The following is a 24126-nucleotide window of genomic DNA, read 5'->3' as shown; positions in this document are numbered from 1 at the left end:
CTTTCAGGGCTCATCCAAATTGTAACATTCCTATACTTCATTCCTTTTTACGGAAAAATATTATTCCATTTTATGGATATACCTGGTTTGTTTATCCATTCATAGGTTGACGGACATTTGGATTGTTTCCAATTTCTAGAAAATTCTTCTGGAAACTTTTATTTCAATGAAGTCCAGTTTATGTAGTCTTTGTCAATGTGCTTTTAATACAAAGTCTTTTAAAACTGTTCCCCGCCCCCTTTTTTTGCTCAGGGCAAATAATTTTAAGGATAGAGCACATGAATATTCAACATTAAAAGATAAATGAAAACAAACTCCAAATAAGAACCTTGAATTCTTCCAGTCCCACGTAGTCTGTCTGATCTCAGAGAATAGATCTCTAAATGACTGCTACATAGACTTGACTTCATTTCTTTCTCCCTTAGGAAAAGAGTTAGAAGAGCTCCCAGTCAGAGAAGGTTAGACCATGCCTCCATGCACTGCCTCTGCAAATACATGACAGGAACAAGAGAAACAGAATATTTCCCATAGCTGGCATATAAAACTTACTTAATTTTGGATTTATGAAGTTTGGCATAAGACATGTAGGAATTGCAATTGGCCTATTTTGAATATTAAAATGACACAAGATTATTGGACCTAAAGTTCTCCAGAAGAAGGGTGACGTTGCCAACTAAATTCTCTCCTACTGCTGTGAAAACAGTCTCCAATCTTCACCTCTCCTGTACCTCTGCCTTGTGTCTTGGAGGTGGTCACGGTTTTGTATATCAGAAAAGGCAGTGAATGAATGAGAAGGCATTTGGAATTAGGTCCCTAGAAAACAGCCCCTGCCTTTTGCACTGTGGGAGAAGGGGAAGGTGCCATTCCCACTGTAGTCTATACAACATGCCCAGGTGCATAAGGCGATCTTTCAGCTTTTCAGTTTTCCTTCCCATGGTATGGGGCGCACTAAAAAGGCAACACATTCAAGAACCCAGCCTGCTAAAGGTCTTTGCCTCCAACATTCTTTCAAGTTATCCACGACCATGAGGAGCACAACTATGGTGAATTTGGGTCTTTACAAGTTTAAAACAAAGAGAAGTGGCTTTGGATTCAGAAGATCAGAGCTTTAATCTTGATCAGCCACATGTTAATTGTGTGTTCTTGGTCATGTTCTTACCTTGCCTGAGATAGTGTTCTCATCTGTAAAACAGGAATGATAGATTCACAGAATTGCTAAGGTGATTAATTAAGGTAACATAGGTAAAGTTCCTAGCATACAGTAAGCACTTAATCAATGTGAGCTCCTCTAAATGAAAATAATACATCCTAAAACCCATTAGATTTAGACTATGGAGCTGCACTGTCCAATATGGTAGCTACTAGCAAAATGTGGCTATTAATTAATTGAAATTACCTAGACTTTAAAATTCAGTTCTCAAAGTTCAATAATCACGTGACTAGTGACTACATATTGAACAGCATCAATATTTTATCATTGCCATGATCACAGAAAACTCTGTTGGGCAGTGATGCAATAGAAGTGATAGAAATACATAAGAAACAGAAGTCCAGAGGCCTAAATTTTTGACACTAACTATATAACTTTAGTGGAGCACTTTTATCCCACTATGTCACAATTTCCTCAATGGTAAAATGGAATAATGCCTTTGCAGCAATGTTATTGGGATCAGGTGCACTGAAATCACTTTTTTCCTTGATTTCTCATCATCTTCCCAGGACCCCAAGATTAAATTATGCACAACACAGTCTCCAGCAAGGACCACTTTGAGGACGACTTGATAGGTACAGCTCTTTGGGAGTTTAATATTCATAGCCATGATTTGGTATTACTCCAACACACCTGTAAGTAGTTAAGAATAGCATATGTTTAGAAGCTCACCAAGCTACCTGCAGGCAGTTCTCGTGACGGAGAGACACAAATGAACATAAGTGAATAAGTTTTCATTGGCAAATGGCCTTTTGTAGACTAGTAAGTTCTCACAGGGTTTAAAATGGAAAGATCAAAGATATTTCCTAACTTATTCATTTGTTTCACTTTAATGCCTAAATCTGCCTTTTCCAGGTTTGGAAACCATAATCTCTTGATGTCATTTTGGGGGTAACGTATTTTTTAAATTTATCTACAGAAGGGGTTGGCAAACCTTTGCTGTAAAGAGCCAAATAGTAAATATTTTAGGGCCATAAGGTCTCTATCACACTACTTAACTCTGCTCTTGAAGCATGAAAGCAACCATAGGCAATATGTAAATAATGGGCATGGCTGTGCCAATAAACTTCATTTACTTAAATGGTCCTGCTGGCCTTGGTTCACCAACTCCAGATCCAGAAGGATATACAGAACATACCTTTCCCAACTCTCCCATATTATTTTTCACCACTGTTATATTTTTTTAATTTATTTTAATTTTTGAACATACCGCATCCTGCAAATGATCACAAACATTTAAATGTTTAACTTAGAAATGTCCAAACATAATTTTTCTTCTAATTTTATTAAGGCCTTGAATAAAAAACAATGTAATTCTTTAGGATAACGTTTTTTCCCTCAAGAAATTGAGCGGAATGGACATAGCATATAAATTGCAAAAGAACTAATTAAAAGTGATTCACAGATCTAGTCGGGTCATTTAAAGTTTCCTGGCTACTTTACTAATTCATGAATTGAATTACAACTTAAATAGAAAACTAAAATTGAGCTAAGTGCTTAAATGCCATTGTTTCTTATGTGGACATTACTGCTTGAGACAAACAAATCAAGGTCAATATTTAGATAATTCAAGCAGCATCTATACAAAAAACCCAGTAACTTGTATGCATGGGTAAAAATGGACTCCAAAGAACCGGTGAGAAATTGATAGAATAGAATCATGAAATTTTAGAGTTGGAATTGTCCTTATGGAATAATTTGTTCAACCTCCTTGCTTTACGGTTGATGGGTGTGGTTGACATCTCTTATTTTTCCTTCCCAGAAATATACCATTTCTTCTGATTAGAGCACCAATTTTCCTTACAGAACCACCTCCTCCCTCCCTTACTCCCAGCTTGGTAGTCTGGGTGAGGCTGGTCTCATCCTCAGGCCAACAGGTGTACTCATCAGAGCCCCGAAAACTCCTGGCCAGAAGGACTGGTTCAGGAGAAGGTTCCTGACCCAAAATTGGTCACTCAATTCTGGGATGTCTCTTGGAACTACCAGGAGAGAAAAGCCTCCTTGTTTCCTCTTTCCTTTCTCCCATTCTCACTCTTTTTCTTTCTTTTATTATCTATCCTTCCCCACCCCCCCACTCTCCTTCTCTCTTAGGGATGCTAAGCTTGAGAATACGTACTTGGGATGGCCAGCAGCCTCCTTTCCACATTGTAGAAATGACTGCTGAGAACGAAACCAGCACAGAGACAAGCTGGTCCGACATGCAGAGTCCAAGTTCTGACGGCTTTGAGTCTCTGGATCCACCCTTCACTGTGACCAGAAACCTCAGTCTTTTATAAATCGCCAGAGCACAACAGTTCTCCCCCTTTTTTCTTAAGCTTGAGTTGGGTTTTTGTCACTACGAGAGAGCCTGGACAAATACAATAGGCTAATCAACTCAAATAAGTGAATGTTGATAAGTGGGAAGGTCGAGACTTTAGTCTCCTCTAAATCTGACGCTTGTTCTAGGAGACTGACACGGTAGGCTAGCAAGTCTGTTAAAATCTTGCATGCAAAGCAGTTTACATCAAAAGTGTGTACTACTCTGTAAGCTCCTTGGACACCGGGTACCATGTTTAGATTGTCACCTCCTTTCATGAATACTCTTGCTTAGGATGAGGCCAAGGTTAAAAAATATTGATCAGATATAAAGGAAACTATTTTTCATATTTACACGTAGTACAAGTGAGACAAAGACTTGAAGGGGATGCTGAAGGTCAGAAATAGAGGGCACGCTGGTGTAGGTAATCTAGGGAGGACTTCAGATCTACCACTGACGCAAACTGCCTGGATTCTGCTCTGTGCCATCAGTCAGGAGAGCTGGGTCTACACACACACACCAGTAAGTCATTCTACAAATACTGATGGAATCTATACTGTGCTCAGCACCACGGATAGCATTTGAGTAACATGAACTCAGACACTTGGAGCTTCCAGGAAAAGAAAAGCTTAATTCTAACAACCACTTATTTGAAAATAAAGGGCTCTTTGCTTGTTATAACCCTTTTACAAAATAATGATGTGAATGATTTAATTCCTTTATCCCTTCCTCCAAATTAGATTGATTAGAAACATCGATATATACAGCGAGTGAACACAGGCCTTTACAAAGGACAAAAAATTCAAATATGCTGGTTTTTGTCTAATTGACAAAATATATATTATTTCTATTACCATACTAACTAGCTATTAAGCTGTCAAAAACAAAAACACACCTAAAGAGACATCATTAATATTTTTCATTCATTACATAACATATAGGAAAGGACATAAGACACACCTATCAAACAGTTTCTTTCTCCATAGCAAATATGAATGTATAAGATAATGACTTTGTAACTTTTGTCCACATGTGAAATTTATGAGAACAATGTAAACTGGTAAAAAACAAACAAAAATTTTGGTCTGCTACACATTTGCATTTTGAGAGGAAAACTGTTCATGATGGCGGCTGAGATCATTAAATGGGAAGAGTTCACGGCAGTATATTTCCTTTAGCATGAGGCAGACTGAAGTCACATTTTAACTGTGAGAGATCTGTGACACTTACCTGGGCTTCTGGTTTGTATATAACTTATATTCTTTCATTGAATAATCTCCTAACAGAAATGGTTGCTGATAAAGTTGAGTGGAACTGAAACAATCCTGGGACAACCCTAAGACACCAAGGCTAGTGTCTTAGTAAAATAAAAATTGTCTGAGGAATAAAATTGACTAAAGTGAGAAATACACAGATCTTAGAGCTTATAAAACAGGATTTTATTTAAATTTGTGTACAGATAAAAATTTACCAAAATTTCAACAAAAATCTAATTCAAATTCTTCCCCATCACAAAAATGGACATTATGTAAAAAAGTCATATTCTCTCAATTACATTTTCCAAGCTGGTAGATTCTGGGCAGGAAGGGAAGGGGAGAGAAGATCCTGACACTCACAACATAATTTGATCTTCAGTGATGTCTCATCTTGAAATGACTTAATTGCAGAGATTTCCATAAAAATCAGCATTCTTTAGTTTTGACACTAAAACAGATCGTTCTGCTCCAAAATCACAAATAAGGCTTCTGGCTTGATTTTTAGTGTGAGGTAAACAGTATATTCAACATTAAGGCAAATGGGAGAATACATGTCTAAGACATCCGTGTGGACCTTCCACTGTGATATATATTTTGGAATATTCATGAATTTTCTAAACATGTGTTGGAATTAGAACATTGTAAAAACTGTTGCGGTGTGTAACAGCTCTTTGTTTGAATATCTTCACTCTGCCCTTCTGATAGTGAATATGTTAAATGTAATCTTTTCTGAGTTTTTTAAGGCTTGCGATTTTTTTATTATATAGGACTAAATGTCCACCAAAATTGTAAATGAACTAGGGCCTGATTTCAAATTCTCTCTCTCTAGATACATACTCTGTTTGGCCACAGAGGCTCCCTAAAGTCAGCAAAACAATGCTTACTGAGCAGGCTTACCATGACAGAAGACTATGAGGACACAGGACATTAATTTAATAAAGACTATAAGTGAAATCAGATTATTTAGGCTGTCTAGAAATCTTATTCAAGAAAATAGAGATTTAAAATTTTTCATACAGTGATTCTCACTTATCCCCTCCCCCTGTTTTTTCCCAATGGGATAACCATTTTCTTCACAGTGATGAGAAAAACATCCCTTTTTATGGGAAAGTGGACTTCTTCCTCCAAGGGATCAGGACGAAGGCATCACTTCTTAGTCACACTGGCCACAGCTTTCTTGGCTGCATCCTCCAGGTCGACGGCCGAAGTAATGGGGAGCCCGCTGTTATTGAGTATGTTCTGGGCCTCATGAACATTGGTTCCTAGAAGGGTGGGATGATGGACAGTCACTGAAATGAAACAAGGTGGTACCCTGGGAAGTTTCGTACAACCTGAGATTACGGGATACCCGGTTGGGTCTCACTAACACAATTTAATTACAACTCAGTTTTAGCTTTTTATGATCCAGATTCGGTGATTTAGATAGATCCAGATGAAAAATTTATTTTTTTCCTCTTTTCACCTCAAATGTCTAGCATTACAAAGATACTGCATAAATTTTCTCTGGCATTTAAAAAATGGAAATAATGAGGTGTTTATTAACACTGTGAACAAAGAAAGGTAACCACTTGTTCAACTAGTCTGAAAGAGGAAAATCTTCTGAAATGGATTTCTCTTGATTGAAGAGTCTAAATACTGAATCTAAAGAAAAAGCCTCCTGTAAAAGATGAGCAAGAGAAAGGTAAATCAGGGTGTTGGGATGGTACGGAAGACTGGGAATAACACAGCAGGATGCATGGACTCATCTGTTTATAGCTGTATTCCTTTTCACCAGGAAGTGAATTAAATACAGGTTCTAATCAATGTCATTTACAGGAAAGATTATGTGACAAGATCTATATCAAGGGGTGGTCCTGCTAGAAAAGAAAATGAAAGACAGGACTTGCAAGAGACTAATAGACATTTTTTACTGATAAAAGCTAAAGTTTCTGCTGATAATCCACAGTCAAGCAGACTGAATGTGGCTTGGGCCCATACCAGAAGTCATTTGTCTTCAAGACTTCTTGAAATGAAGGGTCCAGATGGGGACCTAACCGAGATCATAAGTTCAGAGAAACTGCCCACCTATGGCCACGAATCCACTGCTTTGGAGACAATGACAATATCTGACACATGCATTTCTGCTTCCTCCTCACCTACACAACAAAAAGGGTAGAGGCCCTAAAAATGAGCATTGCAGCCTCTGATGATGTCTCCTTGCTGGCCAACTCACCCCACTCAAAGGTGTGCTTTGGCGCCTGACTATTTAACATGCAAACTGCTTTTCTGTTCCTTCAGAGTGAATAAGCTCCTAGGAGAAATGTGATAAAATTTAAGGGTCTAATGAAACATCCTTACATCATTTTCTGTGCTTTTATTTAGTTAGCAAGACAGGGCCTATCTATAAACAAAGACCTTGAAAAAGAGGCCTCAGAGGACCTAAGAGTGCAAATAAAAAGGAAGTGCTCGGTCAGAAAGTTTCATACAAAAAGGCAAAGGCTAAGTTAAAGATGAACAGTTGGACTGAAAAGGTGATGGAGCGACTGTCCCAGGACCCTGGGTCCACCAAAGCAGTGCTGAAGGCGACACTTGGCACTGGGTCGTTGGTTCAAGTCTTCTTGCTGCTGCTTGCCACAGGAATCTGAGGAATGGCCTCTCTGGAGAGCAACAACTCAAAGGGCAGGGCAGTTGTTAACTGAAATCCCTAGCGTCTCATCCTGGCTCTGCCGTGTACTAGTTGTGTAGTTTTGGGTAAATCATTTACTCCTTTGAGCCTCAACTTTATCTCCAGACATAACATTATCATCATCTGCCTTATAACTAATATTCATGAAGCATTTACATATGCCAGACGTAATGCTACATGACTTACACGCAGCCTGTGAAATCTTTACAATGACTACGCCTAGGTCCTATTGTCCCTATTTCACAGATGAGATAACTGAGGCACAGAGAGGTTAAATAACTTTTCCACAGTCATACAGGCTGTAAGTGTCAGAGATGGGACTTGAACCCTGTTCTCTCTAATTACACAACCTTAAATGTTCTAAAGATATGCTGGTCTGTTTCCCTGTCTGTGAAACAAGGATAATAATGCTGATAGGATGGGTTGCAATGAGAAGCAAATGAAATAATACATGTGAACATTTCGTAAACGGCAAGGTATCCGCGGCAGACCTGGCTGGCTGTCCACCCCAGATTCACGCTCCTTTTCTACAGAGGAGAGCCGTTACTGGGAGGAAGCTGCCAGACTAGGAACTGCGTTTTCCAGGCCCCCTTTCATCTAGGTGGGGCCGCGTGACTGAGTTCTGGCCAGTGGAGTGTGAGTGGATACTGACACGCCCATAAAAATCTCCAGTGGGACCCTCCATACTGTCTGTTTTCCCTGTCTGCTTTCTGGAATGTTGCCAACTAGAACAACACTGGAAGGCACCTTTTTAAAGATGGCAATGCCTCCATCAGCATGAATGACTGTAGAGCAGAGCACCCCACTCACTCACCCTCTCAGACTTTATATGAATAAGAAAGAACCTTCTATTATGTTAAGTCTCTGACATTTCAGCATTTATCTGCTGTTACTGGAGTTAACATTGCTTTAACACAGTACTTTGTAAATGTGGTAGGCAGCTTCTAAAACGGCTCTTAAATGACTGTTCTCCACCTCCTGGTGTTCACGTCATTGTATAATCCTCTCCCCTTGAGTGTGGGATGGATCCACCAACTTGCTTCTAATGAATAAGATATAGCAAAAGTGATGAGATGTCATTTCTGAGACTAGGTTACAAAAGCCCGTGACTTCTGTCTGGCTCCCTCTGACTGTCCGTTTGTTCTCTCTGATGAAGCAACCCACCATGCTGTGGGCTGTCCTACGGAGAGGCTCACGAGGCAAGGAACTCAAGGCAGCCTCCAGCCAAAGGTCAATGAGGACTCAGGTCTTTGGTCCAACAACCACCTGAGTGTGCCTGGGAGTGACTCCTTGGTCGAGCCAGGACTTGACAGGAGCCCTGGCCCACCCCTTGACTGCAGCCTTGGTAAGAGACTGAGCCAGAGGACTCAGCAAAGCCACACCCAGATTCCTCATCACAGAAACTGTGAGATAATCAATGTTCCTTGTGTTAAGCTGCTAAATTTCAGAGCAATTTGTTACACATTGCTACTTAACTAACACAGATACAAAGATCCATTATTCCATTAACATAACCTCAGTGTGCATTTTGATTCATTCGGTAAAGTTTCAGCCAAGCTCCCAGAGGCTGAAAAGTAGGACAGAGGGTAGGGGTGCGTCAGGTGTTGGACACCAGGCTAAGGAATTCAGACATTAATCTGAAGGCAGGCCTTTCCTGTTGTAACGACACAGTATGGAGCAAAGCCCTGACTGACACAGAAGTGAATTGGTCTTTGGACCAGAAGGTGAATGGAAGTTAAATTAAATTTCTCTCTCCGTCACCAGAGACACAGACTAGAATTCCCTCCCCAACTGTCCTCTAATCTGCCAGGGAAGAAATCTAAGTTAGGGTACAAAAGGCTCCTCTCCATCTTCCTTTCTCTTCAGAGTGCCCTCCAATCTCACACACAGCTCCCAAGACCCCCAGGCATCACCCCAAGAGGCAGACTCATGGGCCCGAACATTCCTCATCTTCTGACTCTATCCGTGCTCAGTGCGAGTCCTCCTGTGGGCACAGATCTTACCCAGCCCTGTCAAGCTCTCTGTAACTGGAGTGATAAAGGCATTGGTAGTGCTAGTAGCAGTAACAGCAGCTATCACTTAGCATGTGTCACACATCGATGTGGGGTCCTAAGTGCATTAGCTCATTTCTTCCCCAATCACAACCCCAAGATAGCTACTATTACTATATTCCCTCTACAGATGAGAAGACTGAGGCACCAACTAGTTAAAGGGTAAAGTCTAGCTAGTATGGCTAGTAATGGCTAGGACTTAGTGGAATGATCATTCAAGGTGATCTCTCACTGGTTTGAATAATTTCTGGAACTAATGCTTGAAACATTCTTTCTGAACCTTGAATAACTCCTTCTCATGATTTTGTAAATATAGGTCATGATAATAATGTTGACAATAATACAAAATCTCTACATTTTTGCGGTTTATGAAGTCCACCGACATTACTTGATTTGACCTGTACAATGACCTTGTGAGCTGGCTGTTTATAAATCAGCTCTTTTTCTTTTAGCCGAGAGCACTGAGGTTTAGTGACTGACAGGATTCAGTCTCAAAATCCTTTGCTCTTCCCACACTATTTTGATTTTCTGGAGACTCTTGTTTGGCATTTAAAATCTGTAGCACTTTCCCATGCATGAGATCATCTGAATCTCAAGGATGCTATAAATTATTTAAGAGCAAGGATCACGTACAACTAGGGTGTCTGCTCTTTCCAATTTCCCCTTCTAATTAAACCTACCCTACCCACTGTCTCTTGCTCCAGGAGGCACCAGAGAGTGCTCTCTGAAGACATCCATTGTGGCCAAGACATCGACTGCTCCTGATCTGAGGGTGGTCCAAATACAGACGTTGGTCATTAGCTTGTCCGGTTAGCTTCACTCTCCTGAGAACCTGACGGGGTAGGTACACCTGAAACAGAAAGCAGGAGCAGGAAAAGGGCTTACCAGCCACACATAAGCAGGCAAGAGAAAGGCAGCCCAAATGTGCTGAGAGCAGTGGAGTGAAGGGAACAAGAGCCAGAGGGCTGCTCCTGAGGTCAGCCTCCGACTCACATCCTGCTCCTTCACTGTGGATCCTGCCCACTCTGAGAACTGTCTGTCCAGTTTTGCCTGAGTTCCCTTCCATGTGTATGGATGAAATAAGCTTTTGACCATTTAATTTTTTTGAGACAACTTAAATGCAACTCTTCCTTGCAACCAAGTAGCCTACTACATCAGTTCCTTAATTAACACCCTCTTCAGCACCCAACTAAGTACCAAATATTCCCAAGGGGAAAAAAGGACTGATTTAGAAATCCATTAACCTCCAGACATGCTGGGCCTTTGGCCTTGCGGTACCCTCCACTGGGAGCTCTGCTGTCCTCTCCGCTTGGCTGATACGCATACCTTCAGGAGCTATCTCTTTAAATGGCATTTCTTTTAGGATGCCCTCTTGTCACCACCTCCCAACCGCCAAACTAGAGCAGGGGCTTGTAAAATGAGCTTCCAGAGTACCTTGGACTTCTAGAATCATAGCACTATTGGGATTGCTTACTGACGTTTCTCTCGTCCCCCCTAAACATAAGCTTCCTGAGGGCTGACTTCTGTCAGGATTGCTGACCAGGAGATCTCGGCGCTTGGCACAGTATCCGTCTGTCACATCAAATGTACTTGTTGATGGACTGAATAACCGTGGATGGACTCATACATACAAAGTGTGCCTGAGGAGGTGAAGTGGGGGGTGGGTACTTTTCTGGTCACCTAGCTGGCCCAACACCCCAAAGTAACCTTTTATAGGGTTGAAACAGAAACCCCAACTGGCCTGAGGGAAAATAAGGAGGGACCATCCCTGAGCTTTCTCAGGGTTCTCCAGGGGCTTTAGCGATGACTTCTTTCTCTAAAAGGGGCCACGTGGCAGCTGGCTGTGTTCAGTGCCCTTGAGTGAGGGCTTGAAGCTGCTGCCATGTCTCTCCGCCCAGCAGCTCCACGTGCCCCAGACAAGTGAGGCCTTGCTCACAGTTAACAACCAGCAGGCGGGGCCAGGATAAGAGAGGACAGGGAGCAGCTCTCCAGAAAAACATAGCCCTTCTCTCCTTCCAGCTGCTCCTGTAGGGCCATATCAAAACGCCTAATTGCTTCATAATTCTAGGATCCACTAAAGTGAATTTTAATTATACTCCCAGTTACACTTTAATTACAGCCTTAATTATTAAGCATATAGTAGGCATGCTCAGAACCAAGCAGTTTTGGAAGGGGTCCTCACATTGAAATAGGAAGCTCAGGCATAGGGCTATGAGGAGAAATGGAGCACAGACAGAGGGACTGTGGCCAGATGAAAGTCTGTCAAACAGGGAGGGCGGGGGTGAGAAACAGAGGCAAGGAAGAGACAGAGAGAGAGACATACACACATGCACAGAATGAGACGAGACAGAGGCAGCAGAGTCAAAAAGAAAGAGACAAAAAGAGAGCCAGGAGAGAGACACAGAGAAAGAGCGACAAGAGATACACAGAAGGAGAAGGGGAAAGAGAAAGGATGAGAGAGGGAGACGAGACTCAAACAGACAAGAGATGGGGAGCGTGAGGCAGAGTGAGGGGTAGAAGAAGAAAAGGAAGAGGAGAGAGAGAGCAGAGACACAAGAAAAGAGAGAGAGAGCCATGAGGAAAACCCAGAGAGGGACAGATGCATGAAAAGAAAGAGACAGGAATTGACAAAGAGTTAAACACCGAGACTGAGGAAAAAAAATGAGCTTGCCAAGTCCCTTCACACCAGCCCCTACCCTGACCCTGCCAGCATCTCCCTCCCTGCACCCCAGCTGGCTCCTCCCAGGATGGCAGGGCTGTGGACAGGTCGGGGAGAAGCAAAGCCAGGGCCAGCCCTGCTGCCCACCGACCCTGCTAGGTTAGAAACTATGACTTGCTTCCAGGTTCCTGTTGAGAGAGCAGCTGGAAGGGGAAGTGGGAACTCACAGAGAAGAGGGTTAAAACAGAAAACAGCAGCCACGGAAACGAGGTCACCGGAAAAGAGAAGGAGAACAGAGGAAGCCCTGGGCAAATGCTTGCTAGTTTGTGGATTCCTTTTGTTAACAATATTAGGTGAGTAATTAGGTGAGTATTTGAGGTTAGTTTCTTCTTGATTCACCAAGTGGCTGACATCGACTCCCTATCCCCTTCCCCGACTTCATTTCTAAATAGAAACCATCATAGGTACTTTAAACTCCGACATGGAATTAAGAGTTCCAAAGAGAGTGTTTACGCCTGTGTACCCAATTACAAAGGAAATTGATCTCTTCCCCACATTTAAATAGCACTGCTGACATGCTCTAATATTTATTAACTGCTGCATCGCTTTTTAATGAGGCTGCAGGACAACACTTTTAATAACCACCTGTACAGATAACTGATCAACTCACGCTGGGCGAACTTCAGGCACTTCTGAATATCTGCCTGTTGACAGCCACTCAGCTAAATGCTTATCTACCACGGCAGGCCTTCAAAACGGCAACGCACAGAGAATCAAAGGCAAGCAATTTTAAAATGAAATTTGCTCTGCTGGTAGAGAATATTATTAAAAATATAATAATTATTATTAAAATCTCAAAAATTCATCACCTCTTCCGTATGTTTTACCACTGACTTCCTGCCACTGGGTGGAGTGAGAGAGCTGTAAACAGAGATACAAGGGTAATTTATCAACATTTGTTCTTTGCTTTCATTACCTGTGAGAGTAGATAATGGTAGTGGACGCAAATTACAGGGTTTTGTTCAAAAGGTACAGCCCCTCCCCGCCCCCTAGGCCAGCCTTTTAGCTCAGGGCTGTCAAGAAAACCACTCTCTATTCTGGAAGTGTATAGAAGCTGTCTTTTTTTTTTTTTTTAAGATTTTATTTTTTTCCTTTTTCTCCCCAAAGCCCCCCGGTACATAGTTGTGTATTCTTCGTTGTGGGTTCTTCTAGTTGTGGCATGTGGGACGCTGCCTCAGCGTGGTCTGATGAGCAGTGCCATGTCCGTGCCCAGGATTCGAACCAACGAAACACTGGGCCGCCTGCAGCGGAGCGCGCGAACTTAACCACTCGGCCACGGGGCCAGCCCCGAGAAGCTGTCTTTTTAAAGTTGTTATTTTAATATGAATTCAAGTTGTTTTTTAAAGAACACAACAGTTAGGACTTAGTATATACTAGGTACAATAAATGTTTGCTGGATATATGAGTTAAGGGGTTCTCAAACATCATATCACCTTCATCTTCAGAGCAACCCAAAAGTCGACATCATTTTTACCCTCATTTTACAGATGACACAACTGAGGCACTGAGAAAGCTGAGGAACCTGCCCAACATCCCCCAACAAGTCAAAGGGTGAGCCACGACTAGAGCCCAGAACATAACACCATGCAGCCTGGCCTCTTAGTGCTAGAAGGAATCCTGGGGATCCTTTAGAGAAGGTGAAAACTCAGTACAGAGCACAAGTTGGGGAATGTGCAAAGAGGCCAGGGGCTGTTAACAGACACAGAGCCAGACCCCTGGTCCTGCTGGGCGTCTGCATTCGCTCCGCCCAGGATCATTCCACCACTCGGCTGGGAGTCCCTTATGCTCTGTTGACTCTGGGTGTACGCAGCCAACACAGGGTTCAAACATGCTGAATGAAAACTTTCCCAAGCTACTCAGCCACAGTCAATCTGCCAAGGCTGCCTCTTTGATGGGAGTCAAAGGAGTAATTACTGCTCTCCTCTCTTGGTCTCAGACCCCGGCATAACTGAAGACCTGCAGAATGGACAGCTGCCAAGTATATGGACGCAGCTGAGAGCTCTGTGGCGGTCTTTTTTTTTTTTTTTAATATTTTATTTTTTCCTTTTTCTCCCCAAAGCCCCCCAGTACATAGTTGTATATTCTTCGTTGTGGATCCTTCTAGTTGTGGCATGTGGGACGCTGCCTCAGCGTGGTCTGATGAGCAGTGCCATGTCCGCGCCCAGGATTCGAACTAACGAAACACTGGGCCACCTGCAGCGGAGCGCGCGAACTTAACCACTCGGCCACGGGGCCAGCCCCTATGTGGTGGTCTTTTAACTTTAATACTTGGACATTTCTTTTCCACTGTAGCAGACCAAAGCATCATGTTCGCAATTTTACTGTGTCCATGCTAAGAAGGCCATTTGATTTGCACTCCTCTGGTTGTGGCTCTAATTTGTCAGTATTTCAGAGAGCAAGGATACGGAAGTGTTCACACAGAAGGGGTGCTGGTGCCTTGGTCAACAAAATAAAAGAATCAGAATACAAAGTTTTGGACTTAGAGACGCTTACATTCTCAACAACTTTAGAGAGAGTTTATGGAATGTTAGAGAGACTGGTAAGGATAAAGAGGGGGACCAGAGGGGACCCTTGTTTCTAAAGATATTTGACAAAAAGGGAAGCAAAATATGTATGTTGCTGAAACAAACCGTTTCCTATTAGATGGAAAAATCAAAATGAGAAGATCTGGCTAAGAGAAACAGGATCCAATCTAAAAACTATCTAGGCTCATTATTATTTTTTTATGAATTCATCATGGAATCACAATGAGCACCTAAGAGAAAATCAAATTCCTCTTTGGGCACATTTGAGGCATAGAAATTCGGAGCATATTTGCCGCAAATTTAAGTAGGAGAATAACAAAGAAAGAGGAATTCTAAAAAAGAAGTTCCATGAAGACGTTGGCAGATTCTGATCTAGAACTGTAAAACCACTCATACAAAATCCAAAGCTTGGGCTAAAACCCATTTGCACACTGAATGCACTAAGCTGTCAATAAATGTCTGTACACTTCTCAACAGTACTATGAGTTGGGCTGAATTAACCATCTAGGTCATTTTTGTGTCAAGTATGTATACATTTCAGAAAGGAAAAAAATAAAGCTCATTTCAGATGATTTGTTCTTTATTCATGCCAGAAATAACTGCCTACAAAGGCTAAACTCCCTCCCAAAATGCGGTTGTTCAATTTACCCAGGAATCTTTTAAATAAAAATAATCCTGTGTCTCAGCTGGTAGGTTCTATTCTGATAAGGCAAGTAAATACATGTAATTATAAAGTTACCATTTTCAAAGAGGAGAGTAATCCTTTCCTTATCCACTGGTAAAACAGCTTGTAATTATTATACAGCTGAGAACAAAGATTTGTCCACAAAATCCCACTAAATCAAGTCTGATTTGATTGATTAAAACTTTTCTCATCAGGACATTTCTAATACACCGTGTGTGGCAACAGAGTCTTTAAAATGTGGGTCACAAATTGTTGAAAGTTATGGCATGGATCCTGGATCTTCCAAATGGTCACATAACAACCAAGAGGGACCATCTTCTTTATTTATAGGAAAGAGATATTACTAACAAAACATATTGTTGGGCTTTTGAAATGTCTGTTATCTCGGCCATTAAAAATCTCACATTTGTTCAGACTATATAGCCATGCGTCAAAGTGCTTGAATCTTAGAAAGCATTCAATAAATGTTAGAAATAATAATTATTTATTATTGTAATTGAAACTCTGGTAAAATTTTTCTATCACACTCAGTTTTTATGTGTCACTCGGCTTTATCATGGATGCTGGGATAAGGGACACCTCTTTCTCATCTCATTTTCATTAGATAAACCATGGTGTATGTTCTGGAATGTGAACCAATTTTAATATGAATATGAGTAAAGATAATTGAGAAGCTCATCAGCTAAAAAAGAAAGTATGGTGTTATGTCAAGGCAAATAGAAACTACCACCAGAATTGTCCGAAATGTTCCTGCCTCTTTGTACCGCTTTGTCTTTCTCTGTCACCAAAGACAATGAAGAGTTACTCTGTTTAGAAGAACAGAAGAAACCAAATCATACTCTAAGGCTGGGTAAAATATAACTGAATGTGGAGAGATCCGTAGGAAGAGCAGAATTTATGTTCCAACCCAGAGGAAAGCAAACGAAAAATTCAGATTGAGTATAAGAGAAATTCCTCAAAGGGCCCTGTAGTTAGCAACTTTTTCCCCACTGGAAGCACCGAGAACCAGACTTTCTGTGATGAGAGATTTTTGTTTTGAGTCAGTTTCTCATTTTAACTGAGCTACTGCAGGGGAACAATTTCCAGAGCAGCAAGCCCTGAGTGCGGCTTACTGGGGGCCTTCGGAGTGGGGGTGACATCATTTGTCTTTCACACCTCTCCTTGGGCTGTCCCCTGAATTCCCACTTCCTACCTCCACACACATTGTGTCTGATATTATAGCTTCATCTCAAACTAAGGATGACTACGCCCTAATGTAACACTCTCCCACGCTGGGGAGTGCCCACTTCTGACTTTCCCAAGTCCACTAACTATGCCATCGTTCTCCTGGTCGTTAGATTTAAAATTCTAGGTCCCCCTTTTTCTCTCATCTCTTTTTCTATCTCTGCTCTTGTCTCTAACGCCACTGTTACTTCTATATGGCAATCCTGCTTGGGTTTTAGATTCTATCCAATGTCATAGACTCGGGCTGCTAGCTTGATTTTCCCACTGTGTTCTTTTAGCCATAACATGTTGCTGGGAAGCCATTACCCATGCGAGAACAGCCTTCTGATCTAACCTGTTCCTGCGTTTCAGTCTTTACCACTGTCATGATCCCACTACCAACTCTCAAATATGAAACAGATCTGATGACTTGCTTTTGATCCTCTACCAAATTTCCTCCTCCTTTTCAATGAATCAAATCTTACTTATTTCCATGCTCAACTTGGAAATTCTCCTTTTATAATATTTCTTTGCTAACTCACATCTCCAAATGTACTATAATTATAGTAGTCAATAATGAGTAAGCTTTAAAAGGGGGGTATGCCAATGAAAGAGGGCTGAGCTACAAAAGGCACTCAGCTTAAGGGACACGTACATTTCCTAGTGTAAAGAACACTGGCTTGGTTTGTGTTAGTTCCCTTCCATAGGGTCTTTAAGGATAATGTCTCCAAATTTCTGCATTTTGTCACCTATGATCAGCGCCAAAAGTAGAGTTGGAGCAGAATACTTCATCTTTCCCTAGTTTATTATGCAAGACCAATACAATTTTGGGGAGGGCTGTTGGTTTCCCAGAAATTACACATATAGATATTAATGAGTGTTCTTGATATCACCACATTGAGTGTGAGAACCTGTATCTATCTAAGGACATTTATCACACAAGATGCCAATTCCCACAAGAGGAAGAAAAAAACACCAGCTAAGACTCCAGAAATGCCAAAAGCCCTCCTGCTTCTTCTCTCTTGATGAAGGTCCTAGGTGCTTATTATACGATAGGGGCTATGATGGTGAAAGGAGGGTAGTGGCAAAGAAGGTCACCCTGGGTATTTTTAACGTACATAAATTTGGGGGACAGTATCCTCTCTGAGCTCGTCTTGAGTTGTCACATTCAATTCTCCACAATATAGTGGATACTGTAAAGATCAACATTTCTGAATATTCCATAAGCCATGCTGGTGACTGTGTGGGACGCCCCAGTGGCTATTGCTACTAAGAGAGAAGTAGATCCTATTAGGGCAAACACTGGTTAACACTTTATATATATTATCTTGTATTGTTAATGTTTCTATTTTTCTTTTTTGCCCTGGTTATCTAGTAACTGCGATCATTTCTTATATTTCTATACATCTTCCTTAATGTCTAAAGCTCAGTGACTTGCACATAGTATTTATTATATTAATTAACTAATTAAAAAGCCACAGGCATACACTTTGGAAGTGCATTAACTTAAAAGATGCAAATCTGATTATCTAATAAAGTTACATTCAAAGCTTCTTCCTGATAGCTCAGACCTCTGATACAGCCAGCAGAGATTATAAAGGAGATTATCTTGCACATGGTATTTTGCATATTTCAGCAAGTGTATCATCCAGATAGACATGATAGGGATATGTTACATGAGAGGGATCATTTAATGCTTTTGGAATACTAAGTGTGAAAACAAGAGAAGTGTTGCTTTTAATCTTTTGGGAAAAATTAAAAGGGTAACCTTCATTTCTAGGAATGTACCAATAACTAATAATTATGGACCTCTGCTGATGACACAGACACAGGAAGGATCACTAGACAGAATCAGTCCACCATAGCATGCACTCATTTCTAGTCATTTCCAAGTGACAGACAGACTAGTATGATTTGCTTATAGAGCCCTGCTCTCCTCTAAGAACACAAGAAGAAGAGCTGACTTTTAGAATCTGAGGGTCTCTGGTCACTTTGACGCTGAAAACATCTAACATCAACATTTTCATCAAAATTTTATACCCACACTGATGAACCCATTAACTCCTTGATCAATTTTCTTTTCATTACAGCTTTGCAAATCATTTTCCTTTTATAGAAATTGTTTTTATTGGGATCAATTATGGTGCATTTACATTTTTAAGAAGATTTAATTCATTCAGATGTTTTAATATCCATCTTAAACCTTGCCAAATGGGGATTCTGCTATTTCCATTTTTCTTTTGCGATTATTATTTCTATCAAGTCCATATGGCGCCGATCTAAGTTTGTGAGGCAGTGAGTCTCAGGGAGAAAGAAAGGAGAGAGGCAGAGAGTGAGAGAAGAAAGCAGAGAAAAACGGGCTGCAGCTCATTCAGAGGCTTGACTTCAAAGGACGGGGATACAGAGCAGGGTGGAAATATCCCTGGGCTTCATCTTGAGGAGAAGAAGGTCTCTAAGGAATTACGGCACCAACGTAGAACTTGGGGAAACTGAGCTGTCACAAGAACGATGCTGTCGAAACCCACTCAAGGGCGCTGCTTGCTCCCTGTAATCTGAATTTGCTGATGATGTGAACAGGACTTTTGCATAGTTCTCACATTAGAGTGTCTGCTTTTGCTTCTCTCCTACAGTGGTTCTCAAAGTGTGGTCTACAGAACCCTGGGGGACGTCCCTGACATAAAAAACTACTTTTACACAAATATTAAAATAATAATAATTTAAGAAATAATAATACTCTGTTGGCATTTGCGCTGATGAAGGAAAGGTAATGGCACGCTACCCCGGAATCCAAGCAGCGGCACCAAACTGTACAAGTAGCCAGTGTTTTTCACCACCACACATTCACAGTAAAAAGTTGCCACTTGCAAGTAAGAATGTCCTTAATGAAGAGTGAAAAATATTAATTTTATTAAATCTCAACCCTTGAGGACCCGTCTTCCTAATACTCTGTGAGACCAAGCACTCCGCTGCACACTGAATGACAACTGCTGTTCTGACGAAAAGCAATTGTGCAAGTGTTTGAGCAGCAGGCTAAACCGCTCACTTTTCCACGGAATGCTATTTTTTCTGGAAAGAATGAAGGCCACACTATGGTTATTCAGACTTAGTTATCTGGCAGACATTTTCCTGAAAATGAGTGAAGTGAGTTTGTTACTTCAAGGAAAACAAGTGAATGTTTTGTGGCTGCTGACTTTTTAGTCAAAATTAGAATTATGGAAAACTTGCTTCTACCACCTTGACAGCTTCCCAATACTCAGAAACCACTCTGATGAGAATGATACCATATTAACAAATGTGAATTTTTTGATATGTATGTTGGAAGATCTGCATAATCCAAAATTTTCCATACGATCAATGTATGACATTACAAATCAGGCATGCGTAAAATTCATTTAATGTGAAAGACAGATCAACGAATGTTAATATAACAGAGTAGAAAAAGTTCATTGAAATAGTTTCAGATTCCTCATTAAAACTAATCAAATCTTTAATGAAGAAACTATTACTTGCAGACTTTAGTGGAGTACCAAAGAAAATATTCAAAATTATACGAAATGATTATTAAAAACTCCTGCCTTTACCAAATACATAGCTCTATGAGGCCAGACTTTCTTCACATACTTCAACTAAAGCAACATACAGCAACAGATCTAATGCAGAAGCAAATATTAAGCTAGATATTAAAGGGATTTGCAAAAATGTAAAACAGTGCTGCTATTTTAATTAACATTTTTAAAAGATAGTTATTTTTCATAAAGTAGATAGTACATATATTTATATATAAAATATATAATATAAAAAACTAAAATTTTATTATTTAAAAAGATGGCTATCTAAAAAGTTCCAAGTAGTTATTCCTATTACCAAATTAATCAATTAAGTTAATTAATAAATACCAACAGATATAACCCAGAATAAACAAGAAGTCTTTGGGGTTCTCAATTTTAACAAGTAAAGAAGTCTTGAGACCAAGATTGAGAGCCATTGCTCTCCCATGACGAATAATTCTTGGAGCAGCATTTCTCAGAGTGTTTTTCCCAGAACATAATCTCATGAAATGATTCAGAATGAAAGGGCTCTACTCTGGAATAAGTTTGGAAAATTTGGAGAATCATAACATATGCCATTCTTGGAGAGCTGCGAACTGTATTAGCCTGTGAGGGGCTCAGAGAAGTGCTGCTGTACCGCACTTATTTCATCTCATTTAATCCAGTGCTTCCTTTTGTTGTCTCAGGAAGTTTCTGAGTGCAGACCACGCTGGTCACCTGGTCTTGAGGAAAGAGCGCTGGCGCTGTGGAAATCTACCATAACTTACCTTCAAGCCGGACCACCAGGGGCACCTTGAGCTCCAGCTCCCGGCAGGCTTTGGTAATCCCATTGGCAATGATGGCACAATTGACGATTCCACCAAAAATATTGACGAGGATGGCTTCAACCTGAAGTTGAAAATAGGAAGGCACTCATCAAAATGTTGACAGCTAACATTCTCAAAAATAATTGGCTAAACAAAAGAGCCAGTTAAAATAAGACTCCATTCTTCTTTAACACAGAACATAAAATATAAAAGTCCCAGAAAATGTTAGGGAAGTTAAAATTTAGTACTGAGTTAATAAATATCAATATATTACATTACCATGTTACCCATATTATCCCATCAATCACTTCTCTAAACTCAAAATGAATTCAATACCCACTCATTTATTATATACTGTCTTCTGCTTTTTCTTCTATTGTTGTCCGGAACTGTTCTTTTATGAGTAGTCTCACTTAAAATTTCATGCACTTATGTCTTTTCTCCCCACGGTTTATACTTAAATTTTTATCTGTCATGGTGCCTCATGGAATATTTCAAAACTAGGAACTTACTAATTATTTGTTGTTTTGTATTAGTAGGTAAAGTTTCAAAATTTTCCATGCTTCCTTAATACCTCTTTGATATACTAGATGCATATACTCAAAAGTCAGAGATAGTTTAATTATCTTAGATAACAACATTTTTTATTAAAACACAAGACACCCCCAAAGAAAGAGACACAAGCTCATATCACAAACAAGGACGTAAGAAAAGTCAAGCCAGTGATGGGAATTTTTCAGAAATGTAAATTTAAAACCCTCATGTTAACCTGCTTATACATATTCCATATTCAAAGGCATGTGGGCCCCCCCAAATTGCACTTGTCCTGATTTGATAAATAGGCATAAGAAAATCCTGTGTAATTAACATGAAGAACGAGATAATGAAGAGAATTCATTACCTAGATTAATTGATAAGACCCACAGAAAATGGCTATTCATCAAGCTGGAGGCATCAAAATTCCAACAATGGAGTCACAATTAAATTATGCTACACTAATTGCAAAGCATATACATGTGTTGCTTCATGCCAGTTTTAAAGCCCGTTATTTCAATAGGCTAAACTACCTACACAAAACATATGAGAACAGAACACCTTGCATTTGTTCAGCACTTAACTGTTTTAGAAAATGCCTTCACATGACCTTCACTTTTCATTTTGACCCTTGCCAGAAGACTGTGCAGTAAAGCCATTCAGAGATTTCACAGGACGTGTCCCAAGGTTACACAGCTACCATGTAGCAGTGGTGAGGCTCAAAGTCAGCTCTCTAGATTGCCTATTCATTCTCCATTCACGCCAGCTGCTAGAGCTGGGACCTTGGGCAAGGTAGATACTCATCTTGAACATGATTTCCTCATCTATAAAATGGGAATAGTACCAGGTCCACAAGATTGTTGAAAGGCCTAATCGAGCTAATACATGTGAAATGCTTCGCACATGTGTGTAAAGTACTTAATAGATATTTACACATACATTTATTTCAATAAGCAATTATGAAAGCGGGCAGGTTACATAGCAAGTAAGAAATAAGGAAATCTCTTTCAGTAGTCTGCAGCTATGTTGAATTTGAATTTAATAGAAATACAAACTTATTAAAGTTCAATACAAAGGTAATATCTTAAGAATAAAATAAATGAGCAATATTTTCAAACGAATGAGAGATTGGGGCTATTCCCAAAAAAGAAGTCTGTCATTACCATTCACAGCAGGCCAACTGGTAAGCAGAAGCTTGCTTTCTAATGACAGATATTAAACACCATTAGCATTGAGACGTGGTACAGCAGTAGTTTCCAAATAACTGTGGGATGGAGAGGAACTTGCCAGAACAATGGAAGAAAAAAACACTCAAGAGCAATAATGGCTCCATGGGGTCCAAGAGACAAACTCAGGAACTGCGAGCCTCACTCAGCTTTGTGTAGAAGAACCAGGCTTTCTTGTGAAGTACACAGGCAGGCACCTGTACGCCTCTGCCACGTTCCAACCTGCGCATTCTTTAAGGGTGAGTTCAGATGTCAACAACTTCTCAGTGAAGCTTTCTTATTTCATTAAATTAGAGTGAATTATTCTGTTTATCCATCTAAAACAGTATGATAATTCTATAGAGTAGCCATATCATACACAACAAATTCATGTGAATTCATCTACATAGGCAGGAGTGGGGGCAAGAAGCAGGGAAGATGACCACGACCCTGGCTACTCAGTGAGTGTTGCCCTGGAGTGAATGTCAACTATGAGCTATGGATCTGGTGTGGCCTCAGTTGGTATCAGTTCTCATCAGTCTCTCCTACATCAGTATCTCATTGGGTTTAATGAGCATCTGACATTAAAAATAGATACTCTTCAGAAAACAATTTGTACCTAAATGGAAGCCAACCACTTCAATTGGCAGAGAACCCAAGGAAAAGCCCTCTTTTCCAACAGTGGGTGAATAATTGGCTTTGTTAGACTTACTGAGAAACAGACAGTTTTTCTCCAATGTAGTTTATTAGCCTTTCACCTTGCATCCCCATCCCCAAGAGGCAACTCCCTTGTGTGGGTCACCTTTGTGCTCCTCTGCAACAGGACTATGTATTGTTTCCATCAGCAGCTAGCGTAATCCATGACATGGTGTAATCATCTAATAAATAATGGTTTCAAGAGTAAATGAATTAAATTAATTTCAACAGACACTTAGTGATCATCTCCCTTGTACAGGCACAGAGTTAAGTGCCTGGGATATGGAGATGAATAAGATATCATCACTGTCCTCAAGGAATTCAAAGACTAGTTTGCAATCCAGACCAGTAAACTGACAATTACAATCCTGGGTCTACGAATGTCTCACAGAGCTAAGGCCAGGGCAGGACCCATGATGCAGACTGCTGTGATGAGAGAGGCTTTTTGGAAGAGGCAATGTTCCAACTGAAAAAGAGAAGGAAAGAGCAGGAACTCAGGTGGAAGGGAGCAGTCAGGATAAAGGCAGAGCTGTCACCAACTTGGTTGATTCAGGATCTACATGTTGAACAGGGAAGTAATGTGAGATGATACAGGGGAGGCAGAGAGTGGCAGGCGCCAGAGGCCAGGGATGGGAACTTGGTTCTTTCGGCTTATTCCTTCCTTTTCCAGAGCTGGGTAAAGGTAACTCTTAAGAAAGTCGCCTCCCTGGGGGGGTAGATGGGAAGT

At 40.6% G+C, this 24126-nt stretch overlaps 1 protein-coding gene across 1 annotated transcript in view; it reads right to left on the bottom strand.

Moving 5' to 3' along the window:
• Positions 1 to 4923: 4923 nt before the first annotated feature.
• SUCLG2 (succinate-CoA ligase GDP-forming subunit beta) overlaps positions 4924 to 24126 on the bottom strand; it is a 255361-nt gene continuing 236158 nt past the window's right edge. Inside the window, exons 10-11 of the mRNA XM_070576862.1 lie at positions 20926 to 21046; positions 4924 to 6024 (exon numbers count right to left, since the gene is read on the bottom strand). Coding sequence (XP_070432963.1) covers positions 5909 to 6024; positions 20926 to 21046 — 237 coding nt within the window. The 3' untranslated portion in view covers positions 4924 to 5908. The remainder of the gene's footprint in view (positions 6025 to 20925; positions 21047 to 24126) is intronic.

The sequence above is a fragment of the Equus przewalskii genome, chromosome 15 (assembly GCF_037783145.1).
Source record: "Equus przewalskii isolate Varuska chromosome 15, EquPr2, whole genome shotgun sequence".
Taxonomy (NCBI): Eukaryota; Metazoa; Chordata; class Mammalia; order Perissodactyla; family Equidae; genus Equus; species Equus przewalskii.
The sequence above is the reverse complement of the archived record's forward strand: the minus strand, read 5'-3'. Positions and strand labels throughout refer to the sequence as shown.